Source organism: Lynx rufus, unplaced genomic scaffold, assembly GCF_022079265.1.
Source record: "Lynx rufus isolate CCGP_SWC_20201006 ecotype Redwood Valley unplaced genomic scaffold, mLynRuf1.p SCAF_13, whole genome shotgun sequence".
NCBI lineage: Eukaryota > Metazoa > Chordata > Mammalia > Carnivora > Felidae > Lynx > Lynx rufus.
The window spans coordinates 4,592,590-4,612,605 of NW_025814827.1; the positions used below are offsets into that span (position 1 = coordinate 4,592,590).

General features: G+C 41.8%; 1 protein-coding gene across 2 annotated transcripts in view; it reads left to right on the forward strand.

The window, feature by feature from the left end:
* ADPGK (ADP dependent glucokinase) overlaps positions 1 to 20,016 on the forward strand; it is a 28,902-nt gene that overhangs the window by 1,959 nt on the left and 6,927 nt on the right. For both annotated transcript variants that reach the window (XM_047074836.1, XM_047074837.1), the window contains exons 2-4: positions 5,119 to 5,344; positions 6,635 to 6,697; positions 17,334 to 17,454. In XM_047074836.1, the coding sequence (XP_046930792.1) occupies positions 5,119 to 5,344; positions 6,635 to 6,697; positions 17,334 to 17,454 (410 nt within the window). The remainder of the gene's footprint in view (positions 1 to 5,118; positions 5,345 to 6,634; positions 6,698 to 17,333; positions 17,455 to 20,016) is intronic.

Below are 20,016 nucleotides of genomic sequence, written 5' to 3' on the forward strand. Positions count from 1 at the left end.
CATTTACTAAATCACAAATCACCCCAAAACTTGGTAGCTTAACACATGGTCATTTTATTATCTTTTCTGATTCTCAGGTTCAGTTAGGCTCTGCTAGGCAGTTCTCACTGGAGGGGCAGCTTCAGTCAGATGGTGTCTGGGACTGGAATCCTCTTTAAAGGTTGATTGTGGTTGTCAGCTACAGCCTCAGCTACATCCTGAGCACCTACCTACAGGCGTTCTGTGCAGCTAGCTATGTAGGTTTCTCATAGCAGAGTAAATAGAATGTTCCAAGACGACCAGGCAGAAGCCTTAATGCCTTTTACGACCTAATCTTAAAAGCACAGTGTTACTTCTACCACAGTCCTAGGTCCAGCTGGTTTCAAATGGATGGGACTTAGAGCACATCTTGATGGAAGGAGTGTCAACATCACATTGTAAAAAGGATGGAACATCTTGTGACCATCTTGGACAATATAATCTGCTATAGTGACTGCATGGGATAGGCCCTGGAGAAAAAATGGGATTTCTTCACAGAAGTGGGGTGGGGTGGGGGGATAAGACCACCTAAGCAGAGAGAACCAAATGTGAAGTACACAGTTTAGGAACAGCAAGTTGGCCCTGTTTTGAGAGCAAGGACCTTATGGTAGAGAGAGGTGAGTAAATGATGCTGAGAAGGGCCTTTCATATCAGGGTAGGTGGTAGGAGAGCAGTAACGGTTTATAAGCAGGTAAATAAGACTAAGTTCTTTGCTGAGAATAACTGGTAGGAACGTAAAGGGTGGGTTTTGAGCCATGGCTGTAACCTGATTGACAGTTTCATATCACTTTTGTGGGTAACAGACATCCGTTGGTAACATTTTTCATTACCCAAAGGGATTTTAGCCCTAAAGATGGTGATGTGCAAGGAGTAGGTGAGAGAAGTTGCAGTACTTGTACTAGAATTTCATTTGGGGGAGGGGATGTTGTAGTTTGACTTCTCAGGAGAACACACACTTTCACTTGCACTCTGGATGCACAATGTAGTGTGGTTGATAAGGAGTCAAGTCTTGACATCCTGACCTTACTTAAGAGGCCGTTGTAGGGTCTGGGTGAAGGGAGAGAAGAGCCTTTTTTCATTCGCAGTGTACTAAATGTGAAATTTGTTAACAGGTTGAGTGTGGTGAAGAAAGGCAATCCAGAATGACAAGTTTTTAGCATCGGGCATTTTATAACCTTATGTACATAGATACAAATAATGTCTTCCAGTTTTCATAGATAAGTAAACCAAAGCTTTAGAAATATTGATTGGCCCAAGATTACACAGCTGTGAACTACCAGAGTCACAAGGTAAGCCGGTTTCTGGCTCCGATCTTGTTCATGCCACATTATTGCTATGAGACTAAGAAAAGAGATCGAGTTTGTGTTGAAAAGTAACAGGTTGGATTTCAGAGGAGGGGGCACTGTGCCTGCTTGTGGGATTTCAAATGAAACTGAGCCTTCAGCTGACAGTGAGGCTGAAGTTTAGGAGCATATTGAGGAGCAGGCTTGCAGGCTTTGGAGATGCCAATGGTTAAGTTGAGGTCAGAGACTGGATAGGATTGCCCCGGAAGAGAGCAAGAAAGGAAAGTAAATGGCAAGGGTGGAATTCTGGGAGGCACCAGCATGTAGGGGGCTGGTGGAAAGGACCCAGAGAAAAAACGGATAGGACATGTTTCAAGAAAGATGGTCAGCGGTGGGCACGCTACCACACCTTTCTAGAATGTGCCACCTCCTCTGCTCCAAAATCGGACTCTGGTGCCTGAGACCCATTGAGTGAATCATGAACCTAGTGTTCATTCCCCAATACCTGGCTTTTCCCTGGCCTTTGAAGCCTGTCATACTCCACTCCTCTCTTCAGCTCTCCATTCTAACTAGATCCACATTCTTACTGTATCCACACGTAAAGTTAATCTCTTCATCTGCACCTGTGCTTGTGCACACTGCATGCAAGGGCTTCAGTATCGGATAAATCTGGGTTTGAATTTAGCCTCCTCCATTTGTGGCCTTTGGAATGTCAGTCAGCCTCCAGCCTCAGCTTTTCTCAGCTGAAAGCAGTGAGAACTACTTGCCTATCTTACCGTGTTTTGCAAACTGGTGTGATCTCTCTGAAAACACCTGCCTCACATGCATTGCTTCAGAAATACCAGCCTTCTCTCTCTGACCAGAGCACCATCCAGAGTTCAGCGCAGGGACCACTGCCCCTGCACCTTTGGATCTCTCTTCTCTACAGTTCTGCATCTTCTGGTGATTATGATTACCCATTGTAAATATCTCAGGTATAGGGTTAAAGCTAGGAAGAACTTGAAACATTTTACAGATAATGAAACAGAAGGGAGGTGATTAGAACCACCATCCTTGCCTTTAAAGAATTTACAGTCTAGAAGGGGAACTGTGCCCCCTTCCCCAGCCCCCCAACAAACCTCTGGCAGTAGGGCACGGAAGCCCAGGCTTCCCTGTCCTTCTAGTCCTTCCTCTTGTTTGGACATTCAGTATCTGTTGCCTTGCTTTAGTTTCCAGTTATTGCATCTGTGTCTTCCTTTTCTCCAAACTCACATTACAATCTTTTATACCTTTTGTACTCAACTGTGAAATTCTGCCTGAAGTCAAATGAGCATAATTTTGTCTTCTGGTTCTTTTGCTCCCTCCCTCTCTCTAATTCCGCTGGTAATAAAGCAACGTAGGTAATGTGCTTGTTTACATTTTCAGATGCTGTTGAATTAAGGTAAGTGCAGAGGAAGATTCTTGCTCTGGTTAAAGGGTGACTAGAAAGCACATGGAGAAGTACTTAGTTTGGTGTCTGGCACAGAGATGTTCAATGATCCCTTTTTACTAAAAGCTACTGAATAAAATGTTTTCCTTTTATAAGATTTTTTCCCCTTTGTATTCATGGCATGATTAAGTTGGGGGGTGGAAAATGTTCCTATGGTAGTTACATTTTTTTAAATCAAAATTCTGTTGAGTTTTGTCTTGTATTGCAAAGTATGCTGAACATTGTTCCTTTTGGTTTTTTTGTAACTTTTGCAAACTTCCCCCATTCCCATCTTTAAAGAATCAAACTCTATTCAAGGTCTCAGCACACCACTGGATATGAAGGCGATGTGTTAAGAGTCTACCCTTTAGATATATAATGTTGCATCCAGTAGAAATAAAGAACACCCTGTATGAGGTGGAATTGAGACTGGTTTATAAGGTTTGCTTGGTTTATGATCATGCAGGGCTGTGAAAGGGATGTTTTTTAAACACTGTTAAGCTCCTGCCACATGAATGTCAGTGTGTTTTATGCACTGAAGGGCATAGTAACTCTTAGATTATGCCTTTCCAGTTGACCAGAGTATGTATGTATCTTTAATTTTAAAAGAATAAGTAAATTTGAATATTTAAATGCTGATTGGTAGGCAGAAATCTTTTTTATTATTTTTTTTTAATTTTTTTTTCAACGTTTATTTATTTTGGGGACAGAGAGAGACAGAGCATGAACAGGGGAGGGGCAGAGAGAGAGAGGGAGACACAGAATTGGAAACAGGCTCCAGGCTCCGAGCCATCAGCCCAGAGCCTGATGCGGGGCTCGAACTCCCGGACCGCGAGATCGTGACCTGGCTGAAGTCGGACGCTTAACCGACTGCGCCACCCAGGCGCCCTCAGAAATCTTTTTTAAAGCATGGGATCCATAGGGGAAAAATAAAGCATCCTTATGAAGAGGGTGTAGTCAGTTTGTATCACTAGGAGAGATGTGTCTCTTCTTTGCCATTGTAAACCTTATATCTAGTCTACATATGAACCTTTTAAAAATTATAGTGCTTTTCAATTATAAACATAATACATGCTTATAAAAATTAGAAATCTAATGAAAAACGAAATTCCTCTCTCTTACCCAATCTCATTCCTCTTAGGGTTTACCACCATTAATGACTTTGTTAATTTCCAGATCCAGAGATTTTTTTTTTTTTTTTTAAGAGACTAGAAGGGAAACATTATAGCTATATTCCACACTAGAATCCAGTCCTTCGGTCCTTCTTTATTGATGATTATACTTTCTGGTTTGAAGCTGCTTGGATTTCACCTGCAAGCCCAGCCCCCTTCTCACCAGGAGCTATTTATTGGCCTTCTGTGGGCCTACGTTCTCTCAGAGGCTTACAAGCTGTGTGGTCATCTAGCCCCATTGGCAAGAATGACATCCCCAATAGAAGCAAAAATAAAGGTGACTATGGGTTGAGGGGCAGAAGGTCCTCATCTAGCTACCCAAATTATTTGACCCTTCTCTTTTAAGGGGTGGCTTTTTAACATTAAAAATATAAGCCAGAACTTTTCTGTGCACACATAGGAGAGAGGCCATGCCAGACAGCCATAACTCTTTATAATTTGATTCCACAGAGCCAACCAGGTGATGCAGCATTGATTTCTTAGGAGCCCTTTAAGGTCATGGATTGGTCCAGTGAACACCTGCCAAGTGATGAGTCGTTACAAGACTGCAGGTGTGCCTGAGTCTTTAAGATACCACTTAACTCTTAAGAGTTTCAGCTGGGAGTATTTACACATTTAGGTATTTAGTGTTTTACCACCTTCCACATGTGTCTTTGGAGGTAGGCTATCAGATACTTGACTTCTAACCAACACTTACATTTTGCTTACTTTGCACCAGTGTTCCTAAGCATATATTAACTTAATCTTTGAAACAGTTCTGTAAGTTAAATACCCATATTATGCCATTTTATAAATAAGGAAACTGAGACACAGAAATTTGACTTGCCCAAGTCACAAAGCCAGTGTGAATCCAGACAGTTTGGCTCTGCCAGCATTTTCTCAGAAATGCTGTATTTGTGTTATCATGATATCTTCATTCTAAAATGCTGAGCACTTGTCTTCTCTTTGTAGCTCGCAAAGGTTTGCCAACCTATTGAAAAGAATCCTGTGTTCCAATCCTCAGAAATATTCTGGCATACGTCCAGATAAAAGACTCTTCCTTCTGCCATATGCTGTGTACTTCCCAGTTAAGGTTTCAGATCCACTTCGTCTGTTTTTCTGTTTGAATATGTTCCTGGAAACACTTCTCTGTTGTTAAATGCAGAATAGGTACTTCTGGTTTTTTCTTTCACACTGCCTCTTCCTTCCTTCCTTCCAGAGTCAATGCCTGTGTGGATGTAGTGCTCTCAGGAGTGAAGCTCTTGGAGGCGCTTGGTCTGAGTCCTGGGAATGGGAAAGATCACACCATTCTGCATTCAAGGAATGATCTGGAAGAAGCTTTCATTCATTTCATGGGGAAGGGAGTGGCAGCTGAGCGCTTCTTCAGTGATAAGGAAGCTTTCCATGACATTGCCCAAATTGCATCAGAGCTCCCAGGAGCCCAGGTCTGTTTGGTTCACCAGCAGTAAATTAAGAGAAGGTGGGGAAAGATACCTTTTTGTATGCTTTCTAGAAGCAACTGATAAACTTTGTCTTCATTCTCTCCCAAATGTGATTGTTGGGAATCCAGTTCTGCAGTGTTTTCCCTTTTTGTAGGACTGTATATCTGAACTTCCATTAACTCCACTGTTTCCAGTCAGTTAAATTCAGCCAGTATTTATGAAGCATAGTTACTAAGAGTTTGGTTCTGGTTCATCCCTTAAATTGCTCTTTTTTCATTTTACCCAACTTTAAGGTGGGAAAGATACCTACCTCTTAACTTGTTTGGGTATTGCTTGTGGCTGATAACATGGAATAATTGTAGTATGACTGAGTCCTTCCTGAGCAGAATAAGGCCAGATACACAGAGAACTAGTTGTAGCTTTTGCATGGCAAGGGAGAGCTGGATCTTCACCTCTGCTCTAGTGTTCCAGAGCCAGGCTCCTTACCTCAGCATTACTGACACTTAGGATTGGTTAATACTTTGTTGTAGGGGCTGTCCTGCCCATTGTGAGATGTTCAGCAGCATCTCTGGCATCTACTCATTGGATGACAGTAGCACTCCCTTCCCTCCCTGGGTGTGACAGTTAAAAATGTCTCCAGACATGGTCAGTTTCCAGGGTTAGGGAGAGGAGAGAAGCAGACTGGTTGAGAATTGCTGGTTTAGATTAGTGGTTCTCAGACATGAAACACAGAATCACTCGGAGGGGGTATTGAAACAGTTTCCTGGGCTCCACTCCTAGAGTTTCTGATTCAGTAGATGTATGGGACTCAAGAATTTACTTCCCTTCTGGGAAGTTTCCTGGTTACATGATGCTGTTGTTTTGAAGACATTGTTTTGAGAATCCCCAGTCTACGGGGTAGAACCTGTCAGAGATGGAGAGAGCTTAGAGGGCCCACATGGTCCAGATACTTTCTTGAGGTTCGCATGGAGTAAGAGGCAGTGGTGGGCCCAGAGACCTCAGACTATCACCCCAGCATACCAAAGGCCAGATTTGATCTACAGTTACGACAGTTATATTGATTTTCATGGTTGGCATATTTGTTTTTTTTTTTTTTCACCTTTGCTTGTAACTCATTGTTAACCTGTGAGGTTAATGATCTTATGAACCTCATCTGTGTGGCATTGTTATAAGGTAGCCTCAAAATGTTTTGGGAAAAAAATGGACTATAAATTCAATAAATTAAAAAATTATTAAGCTTGGGTAACATAGTTGTGCTAAAATATTGTCTGATAACTTTGAACTATCTTACAGCACTATGTAGGAGGAAATGCAGCTTTAATTGGACAGAAATTTGCAGCCAACTCAGATTTAAAGGTAGGTCAAATTCCCAGTTTAAAACTTCTATCTTTCACTAGTGTTTTCAATAAATTTAGGGGTAGGAATGAATATTCAATTTATGGGCCACCTAGTATGTGCCAGACCCTAGGTATCTTGTTAGGAGGCAATATAGTAATGCTAGTGTAATAGCTAATGTTTTTTCAGTGCTTACTGAGTGCCTGACAGAGCTTTACATAGGTTAGTTCAGTCCTGGTAACAGCTGAGGCCAGTTGGTACTCTTGTTGGTACTTTAATTGTCTTGCTTTCCACATAAAGCTTGAGGCATAGAGAAGACACAGCTAATCAGAAATGGAACTATTCTAACCTAGGACCCTACAGCCCACATTCTTAAATACTATATCTTGTGATGGTTAAGAGCCTGTGGGCTCTGGAATCAGGACCTACGACTGGGGAATACTCAGTGATGAGAGAAAATGTAGATGACTATATTGATAAGCCTGGATCCAGAGTGTTGGGAAATGAAGTCCTCAGGTGAAGGTCAGTAAGGAGGTGTCTTCAAGTCTTAAAACATTTGGTTTAAATAGAATTCAAAATTACTGCTCTGTTCGAAATAATGTGTCAGTGAGTTCTCTGTTATGAGTGGAATAGGTCTGGTGGGAGGGGGAGGCCAGCAAGGTTATCGCTGTTGTCCTACTGTAAAATGATTAAGGTTTGGATTAGAGCACCCAGAAGGGGAGAAACGACATACCTAAAGCTTACTGAAATGGAATCTCTTCTATGTGAGGACACAGAAGATAGACTTAACAATGATGATTCTGGAGTAAACAAACTTGAGAAGTGCAAAATAGATATGGCTACTGATGATGGGGGGACTGTAAACAGTCCTCAAGTTTGGGAGAACCAGCCTGAAAATAGAAATATGGGTCAGGGGCACAGAATCAAGACCCCAGGGATATATTCAGAAATACAGATAATCAGCTATTTGAGGGGAAAAATTTCATCTGGAGCCACACTGTACACCAAGAGATGGATGTGCAAAGATGTGGAGAGCATGTTAAAGTGTGAACATTGGCATTTAAAATTTTTTTTAACGTTTATTCATTTTTTGATAGAGATAAAGCCTGAGTGGGGGAGGGGCAGAGAGAGAAGGGGACACAGAATCCGAAGCAAGCTCCAGGCTCCGAACTGACAGCACAGAGCCCGACACGGGGCTCGAACTCACGGACCGTGAGATCATGACCCAAGCTGAAGTCGGACGCTTAACCGACTGAGCTACTCAGGTGCCCCGAACATTGGCATTTTAATAAGAATTAAAGTTCTCATGAAATATGAGGGTGAAAATACAGATTTTTTTGCAGCTACTTGTCTTTGTGGGTAGTAATTAACTCTCAAATAGAGATGACAAATTCCAAAGCTGACTTACAGAAACATCACCAGTTAATAGATAGAAGAAAAGATCAGTTATAAGCTCATTAGGGCCCAGGCTCTTCCCATCAGAATCTTGGTTCCTAAAAGGCCACCCTCCTGACCCTGAGATGTCATTCTGGCCTCTGGGAGGACAACACCCTAGAAGTCCTGGGTGAATACAAGATTGACCTTTCAACATTGACCTCTTCAGAGAAGAGCATTTACTGTTGGTTTCTGGAAAACCTGGGCCTGAGCCCAGTCCAGCTGGAAGGCATCCTGGTAAAATAAGCCTGGCCTTAGTAGGAGATTGAGGCCAGAAAAGAGACATCTACATAATCATCACAACAATCTGAAGAAATAATTTACACATGACAAAAGAGGTCCAGAGGGGTTAAGCAGTGTGCCCCAGGACACCTAGCCAGTAAATGATTGAGCCAGGATTCACATTCTAGCTCTGCCATGACCTCACCGCTCACACTGCACTCTCAGATTTACTTTAAACTGCTGAAATGCTTCTCAGCATGGACAGAGTGATCATCTGAGAACAACCAGAGATTAAGTGCTAGGTATTTTCCAAAGGTAACAATAATAGCTAACACTTACATAGTTCTTGCTAAATGCCATTCACTGTTGTGCTTTGGATATATATTAACTCATTTAATCTCATAACTCCCTATAAGGGAAGTCTTACTATTATCTTCATTTTGTGTATAGGAAAAATGAGGCATGGAGAAATTACAGCTGTTCCGGGTCACACACCTGGTAAGGGACAGAGCTGGGATTTGAACCCAAGTAGTATAGCTCCAGAGTCCACACTCTTTAATCACCATGCTATATTGTGTTTCAGAAGTAGACCCTGGTGAATTTAGCAAAGGCATATTTAGTGGAATGGTGGAATAGAAACCAGACTGCAAGGAGAAAGAGTGCGTTTAGTAAGTGTATTTATGTTATTTAGCCAAGAATTAGGAATAGATGTTGGATTTTTTCAAATGCTGCTTCTGCATTTATTGAGATGATTGTATGGTTTTCTTTTTCTAGTTTGGTATGTGGTAATTACACTGGTTTTCAAATGTTAAACTGACCTGTGTCCTTAGGATAAACTGCACCTGGTTCTGATGTATTTTCCTTTTTATATATTGCTAGATTCAGTTTACTAAAATTTTGCTTAAAAATTTTACGTCAATTTTCATGAGGGATATTGGTCTGTATTTTTCTTGTGTATCTGCCTGGTTTTGGTATTTGGGTAGTACTGAATGAGATGGGAGATACTTCAATATTTTTTAAAAAGACTTTAAGTAGATTTGGTATGATAACCTTCCTTAAGTGTTTGTAGAATTCACCAGTGAAACTCTCTGAGCCTGGAGTTTTTGATGTGGAAAGGTTTTTCACAACACATTTGATTTCTTTAATAGATACCGAGAAATTCAGAATTTGTATTTCTGGTATTGTCTTTGATAGTTTTATCTTTGAAGGAATTTATGTCATCTAAATTGTTGAATTTATTGGCATAAGATTATCTCTTATCCTTTTAAGGTCTGTAGAATCTGTAGTGATCTTATCTCTCTCATTCTCCATATTGGTAATTTATGTTGTCTTTTTTGGGGAGAAGTTCATCTTTTTTTTTTTTAATTTATTTATATATTTTGAAAGAGAGAGGAAGATAGAGCACGTGCATGAGTGGGGGAGAGGCAGAGAGAGGGAGAGAGAATCCGAAGCAGGCTCCATGCCCAACACAGCCTGACACGGGGCTCAATTCCACGACTGTGAGATCATGACATGAGCTGAAATCAAGTCACTTGCTTAACAGACTGAGCCACCCAGGCATCCCATCTCGGTTTGTTTTTTTTGTGTTTTTTGTTTTTTTTTGTTTTTTTTTTAATTTTTTTTTTCAACGTTTATTTATTTTTGGGACAGAGAGAGACAGAGCATGAACGGGGGAGGGGCAGAGAGAGAGGGAGACACAGAATCGGAAACAGGCTCCAGGCTCTGAGCCATCAGCCCAGAGCCCGATGCGGGGCTCGAACCCACAGACCGCGAGATCGTGACCTGGCTGAAGTCGGACGCCCAACCGACTGCGCCACCCAGGCGCCCTTGTTTTTTTTTTTTTAATTAAAGTATAGTTGACAGAAAATAATACTGCAGCAAACATTGAATTAGTGTTTTCATTTTCTTTGGGTCAGTACCAAGAAATAGAATTACTGGATCATGTGGTATTTCTGTTTTTAATTTTTTAAGGAATCTCTGTACTGTTTTCCACAGTAGCTGCACCTGCCTGTTTACATTCCTATCAGTGGTGCCCAAGTTCCTTTATCTCCATATCCTCGTCAGTACTTTTTATTTCTTATCTTTTTGATCCTGGCCATTCTGAGATGCATGAGATGATCTCATGTGATTTTGATTTATGTTGCATTTCCCTGATGTTTAGTGATGTAGAGCACCTTTTCATGTGTCTGTTCCAGTCCTCTGCCCATTTTTTATTTATTTATTTATTTATTTATTTATTTATTTATTTATAACGTTTATTTATTTTTGAGACAGAGAGAGACAGAACATGAACGGGGGAGGGTCAGAGAGGGAGACACAGAATCCAAAACAGGCTCCAGGCTCTGAGCTGTCAGCACACAGCCCGACGCGGGGCTCGAACTCACGAACCAGGAGATCATGACCTGAGCCGAAGTTGGCCGCTTAACTGACTGAGCCACCCAGGCGCCCCCCTCTGCCCATTTTTTAAATCAGAATTTTTTTTTTTGGTGTGTGTTGTAGGAGGTTTTTTTTTTTTCATTTTTCTTTTTTTTTTTTTTTTTTTAACATTTATTCATTTTTGAGAGAAAGAGCATGAGCAGGGAAGGGGCAGAGAGAGGGAGACACAGATTCCAAAGCAGGCTCCATGCTCTGAGCTGTCAGCACAGAGCCTGATGCGTGGCTTGAACTCACAAACTGAGATCATGACCTAAGCCGAAGTCAGAACGCTCAACCGAATGAGCCACCCAGGTGCCCCTGAGTTCTTTATATATTTTGGATATTAACCTTTTATCAGATAATCACTTGCAGATATCTTCTCCCATTCAGTAGGTTGCCTTTTCATTCTTTTGATTTCCTTTACTATGCAAAATTTTTTTTTATTTATTAGTTTTTTTTAAAAAATGGTTTTTGTTTTTGTTTTTTTTTTTTACATTTATTCATTTTTAAGAGACAGAGCTTGCACAAGTGGGGGAGGGGCAGAGAGAGAGGGAGACACAGAATCTGAAGCAGGCTCCAGGCTCTGAGCTGTCAGCACAGAGCCTGACACGGGGCTCGAACCCACAAACCAGGGGTTTGATAGTTGATCTTACTACTTTACTATTATTGTCTTTTGCATTTACACTAGCTTTATAAGTGGCTGATCGACTACCTTTACTGTATGTTTGTTTTTACCAGTGAGGTTTTTTTCTTTCATAATTTTCTTCTAGTTACGGCCTTTTCTTTTCCACTTAAAGAAGTCCTTTAACGTTTCTTGGAAGGTCAGTTTAGTGGTAGTGAACTCCTTCTGTTTGGGAAACTATCTTCTTCAGTTCTGAATGATAATTCTCCTGAGTAGAATATCCTTGGTTGTAGGTTTTTTCCTTTTAGCTCTTCAAATATATCATGTCACTCCCTTTTGGCCTGCAGTTCTGCTGAAAAAATCAGCTGATATTCTTATAGATGTTCCTTTGTGCTTAACTTGTTGCTTTTCTCCTGCTGCTTCTAAGATTCTCTCTTTATCTTTAATTTTTGGCATTTTAATTATTATGCTTCTTGGTGTGGACCTCCTTGGCTTCTTCATCTTGTCTGAGGATGTCTGTGCTTTCTGAACCTGCATGTCTGTTTCCTCTCCCAGGTTGGGGAAGTTTTCAGCTGTTATTTCTTCAAATAGGTTTTCTGCCCCTTTGTCTCTTCTGAGATTGATCAGTTTTGTGACCTCCAAGCTGCTGTTGATTCCCTCTAGTGTATGTTTCATCACAGTTGTTGTTGAGTTCTGATTAGTTCTTTTTTCTATTTTCTGTCTCTTTGTTGAAATTTGCACTGAGTTCATCTACTCTTCTCTCAAGTTCAGTGAACATCTGTATGACCATTACATTGAACTCTTTTATCAGGTAGATTGCTTGTTTCTGTTTCACTTAGTTTTTTTCTGAAGTCTTGACTTCTTTCTTCGGAACATATTTCTCTGTCTCATTTTCTGTCTCTCTGTATTTGTTCCTATATATTAGGTAGTTCAGCCACATCTTATGCTCTTGAAGGTGGTGGCCTTATGTAGAAGGTATCCTTTGGGGCCCACAAGTACAGTCACCCCTGGTCAAGCAGAGGCACTCCGGAGCGTTGCCTTGTGGGCTGCACGCATCCACCCATTGTGTCTGGGATGCAACTGCTGTAGGCACCCTGGTGGGTGGGCTTTGCCTAGCTATTTCAGAGGCCTAGCCTATGAGGGGTACTGGTGGTTGGGGTGGCCTGCCCCTACCTGGGGCAGGAGTCGCTTTGGAGGGTTGCAGATCCCAGCTGAGGCTGCCTACCAGGTGTGGTGGGCAAGAGCCACTTCAGACAGGTGCCTGCCAGGGTGGGCAGGCTGGGCAGAAGAGGTCTGCAGGAGAATGTGGGAACAGGGTGAGCAGTTGTAGTAAAGTAGATAGATAGTGTTAGAACTTTTGCTCCTTAGCGTCAGGCCAGCTAGGCTGTCCTTAGTGTCAGGCCAGCTAGGCTGAAGGAGGGCAAAAAAATGGTACCTGCTAAGCTTCTGTTCCCAGAGAAAGTTCCTGCAGATCCCTGTCCTTCCAGCACATGTCCTAAAATTAGTAAGTGTCTTCCATGGCTCAGGTGCTTCTCAAACCGCTGCCTCTGCACTGGGTCTTGGAGTGGTTGAGATTGTGTGCAGGCCCTTTAATAGTGAAGTCTCCATTTACTATAACCTTCCTGCTCCCCCAGAGTTAAGCCCCTCTGATTTTCAAAGCCAGATACTACGGAGGCTTCTCTTTCCCATGCAGATCCATAGGGCAAGGAGTGCCCAGTGTAGGGTTTGAACCCCTCACTCCTCAGGGAAGACCGCCACATCTGTGATATCCCTCCCACTTGCGGGTTAGCACATCGATGATTTGGTTCACGACCAGGCTGTGTCTCTTTCCCTTCTGCTCTTCTCAGTATGTCTTTTTCTTTATGTCTTTAATGTGGAAGAGTTGTTCCTGCTGCTCTTCAGGTCATTCTCAGGAAGAGTTGTTCTATATGCAGTTGCAGCCTCGGTGTATCTGTGGGAGGAGGTGAGCTCAGGATCTTTATACTTTGCAAGTTCCCCTCATGATCCTTTTTTTTTTTTTCCCGTTGATCAGTTTGCTTAGAGGTTTATCAGTTTTATTGATCTTTTTAATCAATAATGAGCTTTAGGTTTTATCAGTTTTTCTCTATTATTTTTTTCTTTTGTATTTCATTAGTTTTTATGTTGTTTAACTTGCTCTTCTCTTTCTACTTTAAGGTAGAAGCCCAGGTCATTGATCTGAGACTTTTCCTGTTGTCTGATATAGGGATTTAGTGCTATAAATTTCCCCTTAAATACTTCTTTAACTGCATCCTCAGATGTCCATACAGTGTGTTTTTCTTTTCATTCAGTTCATAGTGCTTTCTAATACCCCTGTGATTTCTTGAGATGGGCTGTTTGATAGCCCATCCATGAACTATTAAAAGTGTGTGATTTCATTTCTAAACATTTTGGGGTGTTTCCAGATATCTTTCTTTTATTGATTTCTATTTTCATTACATTCTGGTCAGAGAATGTGCTTCTCTGACTCCTGTTAAATTTATTGAGACTTTTGCATGGCCTAGAAAATGGTCTATCTTGGTGAAGTCTCATGTGCACTTAAAAGCATGTATATTCTGCCATTCGTTGAATGGAATGTTCTATAAATGTCAGACCAAGTTGGTTGGGAATGTTGTTCAGGTCTTCTCCATTTTTATTTATTTTGTGTCTATTTGATTTATTAATTATTGTGGGGCAGGTATTGACATCTACATGTGTACTTGTAGACTTTTTTCCTTCGCAGTTCTATACCTTTTTGCTCTGTATTTTTAAGCTCTGTTGTTAAGTGTATAACTATTTATGATTGTTATATCCTCTTCATGAATTGACCCCCTTTATCATTGCCAAGCATAAGGAAAGTCATTTTATGTTCTTTGAAATATTCTTTGAAATCCATTTTGATTAAAATTTGCTATCATAGCTTTCTTTTGATTAGTGTTAGTGTGATATATCTTTTCCCATTTTTCTCTTTTTTCCCTATTGATGTCTTTATTTCAAATGTATTGCTTGGGCAGTGAGAGGATGGGCAAAATGGGTGAAGTGGAGTGGTAGGTGCAGGCCTCCAGTTATGGAATGAAAAAGTCATGGGGATGAAAGGTATAGCATAGGGAATCTAGTTGATGGCATTGTTATAGCGTCGTCTGGATGAGGTATGGTAGCTAGCTACACTTGTGGTGAGCATAGCAAAACACATAGACTTGTTGAATCACTATATTGTACACTTGAAGCTAATGTAACATTGTATGTCAACCAAACTTCAATAAAAAATAATAGTAATAATGTAACCAGATAAAAACAACATACTGGTAGTTGCAAAGTAAATAAAATGGTGACTTAGATTTCATAGTTTAGTTAATAAATAATATATTTCTTGGGGCGCCTGGGTGGCGCAGTCGGTTAAGCGTCCGACTTCAGCCAGGTCACGATCTCACGGTCTGTGAGTTCGAACCCCGCGTCAGGCTCTGGGCTGATGGCTCGGAGCCTGGAGCCTGTTTCCGATTCTGTGTCTCCCTCTCTCTCTGCCCCTCCCCCGTTCATGCTCTGTCTCTGTCTGTCCCAAAAATAAATAAAAACGTTGAAAAAAAAATTAAAAAAAATAATAATATATTTCTTGTAGGCAACATATATTTGGGGCTTGCTTTTTAATTTTTTTTTTTAATGTTTATTTACTTTTGAGAGACTTGAGTGTGAGCAGGGGAGGGAGCAGAGAGAGAGGAAGACACAGAATCTGAAGTAGGCTCCAGGCTCTAAGCTATTAGCACAGAGCCCAACATAGGGCTTGAAACTATGGACCATGAGATCAAGACCTGAGCCAAAGTCGGCTACTTATTAACCAACTGAGCCACCCAGGCACCACATGGGGCTTGGTTTTTAATCCACTTTGACAGTCTCTCTTAATTGGACTGTTTAGGCCATTTGCATTTAATGTATTTCTTAATAGATTAGATAACTTTAAATCTGACATCTTGCTATTATTCTCTGTCCAAGCTCTTTATCTTCCCTTTTTCCTCTTTTTCTGCACTCTTTTGAATTATTTTCTAGCTTTCATATTATCTTCTTTGGCTTATTAGTTATAATTCCTTGTTATTATAGTGGTTGCCTTAAGATTTATAGTGTATGTTTTTAGCTGTCACAGTCTGTTGTCAGTGATATCATACTTCATGTATAATGTAAATACTTTATAGTAGATAGGTGCTTCCATTTCTCCCCTCCGGTCTTTATAGTGCTATTGTCATATGGTTTACTTCTGTGTATATTGTAAACCTCATTCTGTGTTGTTAGTATTGCTCTTTAAGCAGTTGATTATCTTTTGAAGAGGTTTAAATAATAAGAAAAAGGTCTTATGTGCTTATCCAGAGTCACCATTTCTGGTGCTCTTCATTCCTTTGTTTAGGTCTTTATTTCCATCTGGTATCATTTTCCTTCTGTGTGAAGGATTTCCTTTAACATTTCTTGTAGTGCAGGTCTGCTGGTAATGAATTCTTTCAGATTGTGTATATCTGGAAAATCTTTTAAGGTTATTGATGGGGCATTTGTACATTTTACTCTGTTTTGGGTTTATTTTTCTTTCCTGTTATGGCTCATTGTCCTTTGTTGCTAAATGTTTAAGTGTTTTTGAAAACCATTGTTTCCAAGTATTTTGTCTGTTTTTTGTGGTTGTTTTGGGCGGGAGGGTAAATTTGGCCCTTGTTGCCTCATCTTGGAGGCTGAAGCTCTGGCCAGGAATTAGAGAAAAGAAGTAAAGCGGTAGTTGTACCAACAGGCAGTTAATTAGCAAGTAAATGCCTTTTGAAGCTTCTGGGTGGAGCATATTAAATCTGAAGTGGTGTTGATCATCTCTGAGGGCATTCCTTTACATCCCTGTGCAAGCCCTCATTGTTTGGTGGTTTTGAGCCTGTTGGTCTGGCTGGGAGTGGGGTCCAGACCTGTCAGGGCAAGAGCAGCAGCTTATGGGAACTGAGGAAGAGCAGCAGATGTGAAATGACTTCTTGAAGGAATAGCCAGGGAGAGGCCCAGGTTAGAGTTGAAGAAAAGGTTTGGGGAATGTTGCAGAGCACCTTCCCCCCAGCTTGCTGAATTGAGGTGTGCTCTTTAATTCCCATCTCTGGAAGGCTAGCCCGCTCACATAACAGCTGAGTGCAATAAAGAGCCCGATTCCACAAATTGGGTCCTGTGATTAGGGAGGCTCTTTTCTATATTGTGTAAAAGTCAAACAATTGCTTTTATCTGGCAGCTTTGAGCAGACAACATCCCGTATCAGTTTGCTGATACAGGACGTGAGTGAGTAAAGAAAGTGGAGGTGGGATGGGTCTTAGGTTGCTTGGACAGCCATAGCAACAAAATGGCATTGACTGGGCAGCTTAAACAACAGAAATTTATTTTGTCACAGTTCTGAGGCTGGAAAGTCCAAGATCAAGGTTCCAACAGGATCCAGTTTCTGAGGGCTGCTTTCTTGGCTTGTGGCCACCTTCTTGCTGTGTCCTCACATGGCCTTTCTTCAGTGGGTATGCTGGAAAGAGAGCTCTATCTCCCCCTTCCCATTCTTAGGAGGCCACCAATCTACTGGAGTAGGACCCCACCCATATGACCTCATTTGACCTTACTTACCTCTTAAAAGCTCTGTCTCCAAGTACTATCACATTGGCATTTATGCTTCAACATAGGAATTTGGGGGAGGACACAAATATTCAGTCCCTAGCAGGGTGTAGGAGATTCAGCAGCTACATAGGTACCTAACCTGTATTACTTGGGTCTTTTTTCAGCCCCTCATTTCTGGTGGCCATTCCTTCCAGAGGCCTAAGTCCTGGTAATAGCCCCTCCAGACCAAAAACTTTGGAATTTAGATTTGGATTCTAGTTTTTTGTTGAAATGAATAGAAGTGGTCTGGATGTACCTTTTCTGTTACTGTATAGATTCCATGGGAACAGGGACAGGTCTTCTGATAGGTTTCCTATTTCTTGTCTCCAGGTTCTTCTTTGCGGTCCAGTTGGCCCAAAGCTACATGAACTTCTTGATGATAATGTATTTGTTCCACCAGAGTCATTGCAGGAAGTGGATGAGTTCCACCTTATTTTAGAGTATCAAGCAGGTAAGAGAAATGACTAAGTAATGGTGTGAGACTGGACAGGGAACCGTGTGTTGTCAGATTGGGGTGTGACTATGCTGGAAATTTATCTTTGTAAATTGGTGGGACCCTTTCTTGCTTTACCGAAAGTTTCCTGACCTCTTGCTTCTGCTGAGCTGATACTGGCCATTGTCTCAAGAATGATGGAGTATTCCAGTATTGAAGAAAATTCTCAGATCTACAAACAACTGATCTAAACCCAAGAGAAATCAGGCTATAGGAAAGCAGGCATCTTGAGCGAAAATGTGTTAAACATAAATATACAAAGTTTTTCTTTATTACTAAGGAAAGAGAAGGGCAGGTAACATCTGTTCAACACTGTGCTGGATTGTGCCCTAGGCTTTTCTGGCCAACTGTTCCAAGCTGCTTAGGATTGATTGATTCCAAGCCTCTGGCAAACATCTTTTGAAGCATTTTATTTTCCCTTGGGTGTGTAAGTGGAAGTGTTTGTATTTCACAACACTTATATTATTTCCCATTATATAATATTCCAGTGTTTTATCAGTCCAAATCCAGCTCATCTGGTGTCATTCCCAGTAGATTTTGCATATTACATAAACTACAGATCAGATTCTCAGAGAATCCTAAATACCTAAACATATTTTAACTGTATTTAATTCTGTGTATTTGCTGTTGGATCTTTTCTCTGCTCGGTATTCAGACTCTTGAATTTCTGATTCAACACATTATTAAGTTAAAGACTCAAGCATACAAACAGACTAATTGGTCCCTGAAAGCAGTACTTAATAAGCTTCAGTGAACTGCTTCCAAGTCAATTAAGAGAACCTCACCTTCTAGAGTAATTAACTTTAAGATATGAAATAGAGTGTTTCTTAAAAATTGGTTTTTTCTCCATGTATGAAAAAAGGAATTGTTTCTGGTTCTCTCTTGGGTGCTTATTGGGAGCAGGAAGCTTCCTAACTTTAGGAAGGGTAAGATCTGAACATTATGGACAAGGTGTTGCAGTGGGCAGTTCACATTTAATCATATACAAGTTTTGAGTTTCTCAGAAACTCAGAATGATCATTCTTACTGCCTGAAGATTGTGGTAAAGATTAAGAGGTTACTGTGTACTGTGAGCTCCTTCAGTGGAAGGCACGAACAGGACTGTTGACTTGGAAGGGTCTAGAAGAGCTAACAATGCCTTTGAGGTGCTGCTGCTGCTGCTGCCAGTTCCGGGGTCCTGTCACTTGCACCCTGCTGGCGCTCACATGGTGAACTGGGGACCTTTCTAGTTCCTGGTTTCTGTCATGTTCCCTGTTGACCACAGGGTGGGGAGACTGCTCTCTTCAGTATGATTTTGCTGTTGGATTTGACAGCTATGCCTCGTGTGGAGGTAAGAAGATGGCACAGCTTGTCTTGAAAGGAGACTATCTCCATCCTTGGGTTTATGAACCCCACACTTCAGTTTTTCTTTTCTGGGTCTTATTTTCTTAGAACAAAGCAGGGCTTCCCATTGAACTTCATATGAAGTTACAGTCTACTGGCCCTGGAGGGAACCTAGTCTGGTGGCAGAAGCCCTCGGGTCACTTCTCTTAAAGAAGTCCGTCCCCAGCTTCTCTCAAATTTCGATGAATAAATTCCCAGAGAGGATTTGTCACCTTTCATTTCCTCCTCCTCCTCTGCCAGACTTGCCCAGAGAAGCTTGTTTCCAGGCTTTGGCCCTGGACCCACTGAGTCACTGCACAGGTTTTGCTGACTTCGTGGCCGAAGGGCAGGATGGTAAATTGAGTGAAGGGCTCCCTTAGAGAAACACGTTCGGAGCTCTGTGAGAACAGGGGGGCATGGAGGTTCCCGGCTCACCCTGTCTGCGTTCCAGTCGTTCTGTCGCTCTCGGGCCACTCCATCAGTCCTGTGTCCTGTGGGAACAGCCAGGGAGCAGCTCTCCACTTCCCTCCTTGTCTTTGCCTTGCAGAGGCCTGTGTGTTTTGCCTCTCTCCCTTTTTCCCTGGGGAAATTACTTTGAATGCTAAGTTGCTTTTTCTCTGGGGGTAAGTTAGGCAGTGCCTCTCAGAAGCCTCACTCCTTAAGGGTCAGTTCCAGGTCTTGCCCTCTGCAGGATGCTGGCGTGGATTTCTCCCCTTGTGCAGAGTCTTGTCAGTTGGGGGATGGTGGTTGGGATTTGGAGTCATATCCATATTTTTTGTTGTCATGGGCATTGAAGTCCTCAGTCTTTCCTCTCATTCGCTTGTTCCTTTGCTCATTCATTTGTTCACAAGCTGCATGTGGGGCAGTGTGAGGCCGGAGGGGCTGGTGACAGACATGGGCCCTGTGCTCAGCTCACAGCTCATGACAGCGCATGGGCTCCTGAGCAGATGATTACAAAATCATGTGCCACATCCTGAAGCAGTTACAGCAGTGGCCGGGGCCGAAGCAGCCGAGTCTACTGGGATCGGCAGAGTTAAGACAGACTTTGCAGGGGAGGCCGCGCTTGCTCTGGGTCTTTGAAGATGAGGCAGGATGACAGTGTTGCACTCAGCTGTGTGGACCATTATTGGGTATGTTCTTTGGACAACTAGTAGGCTG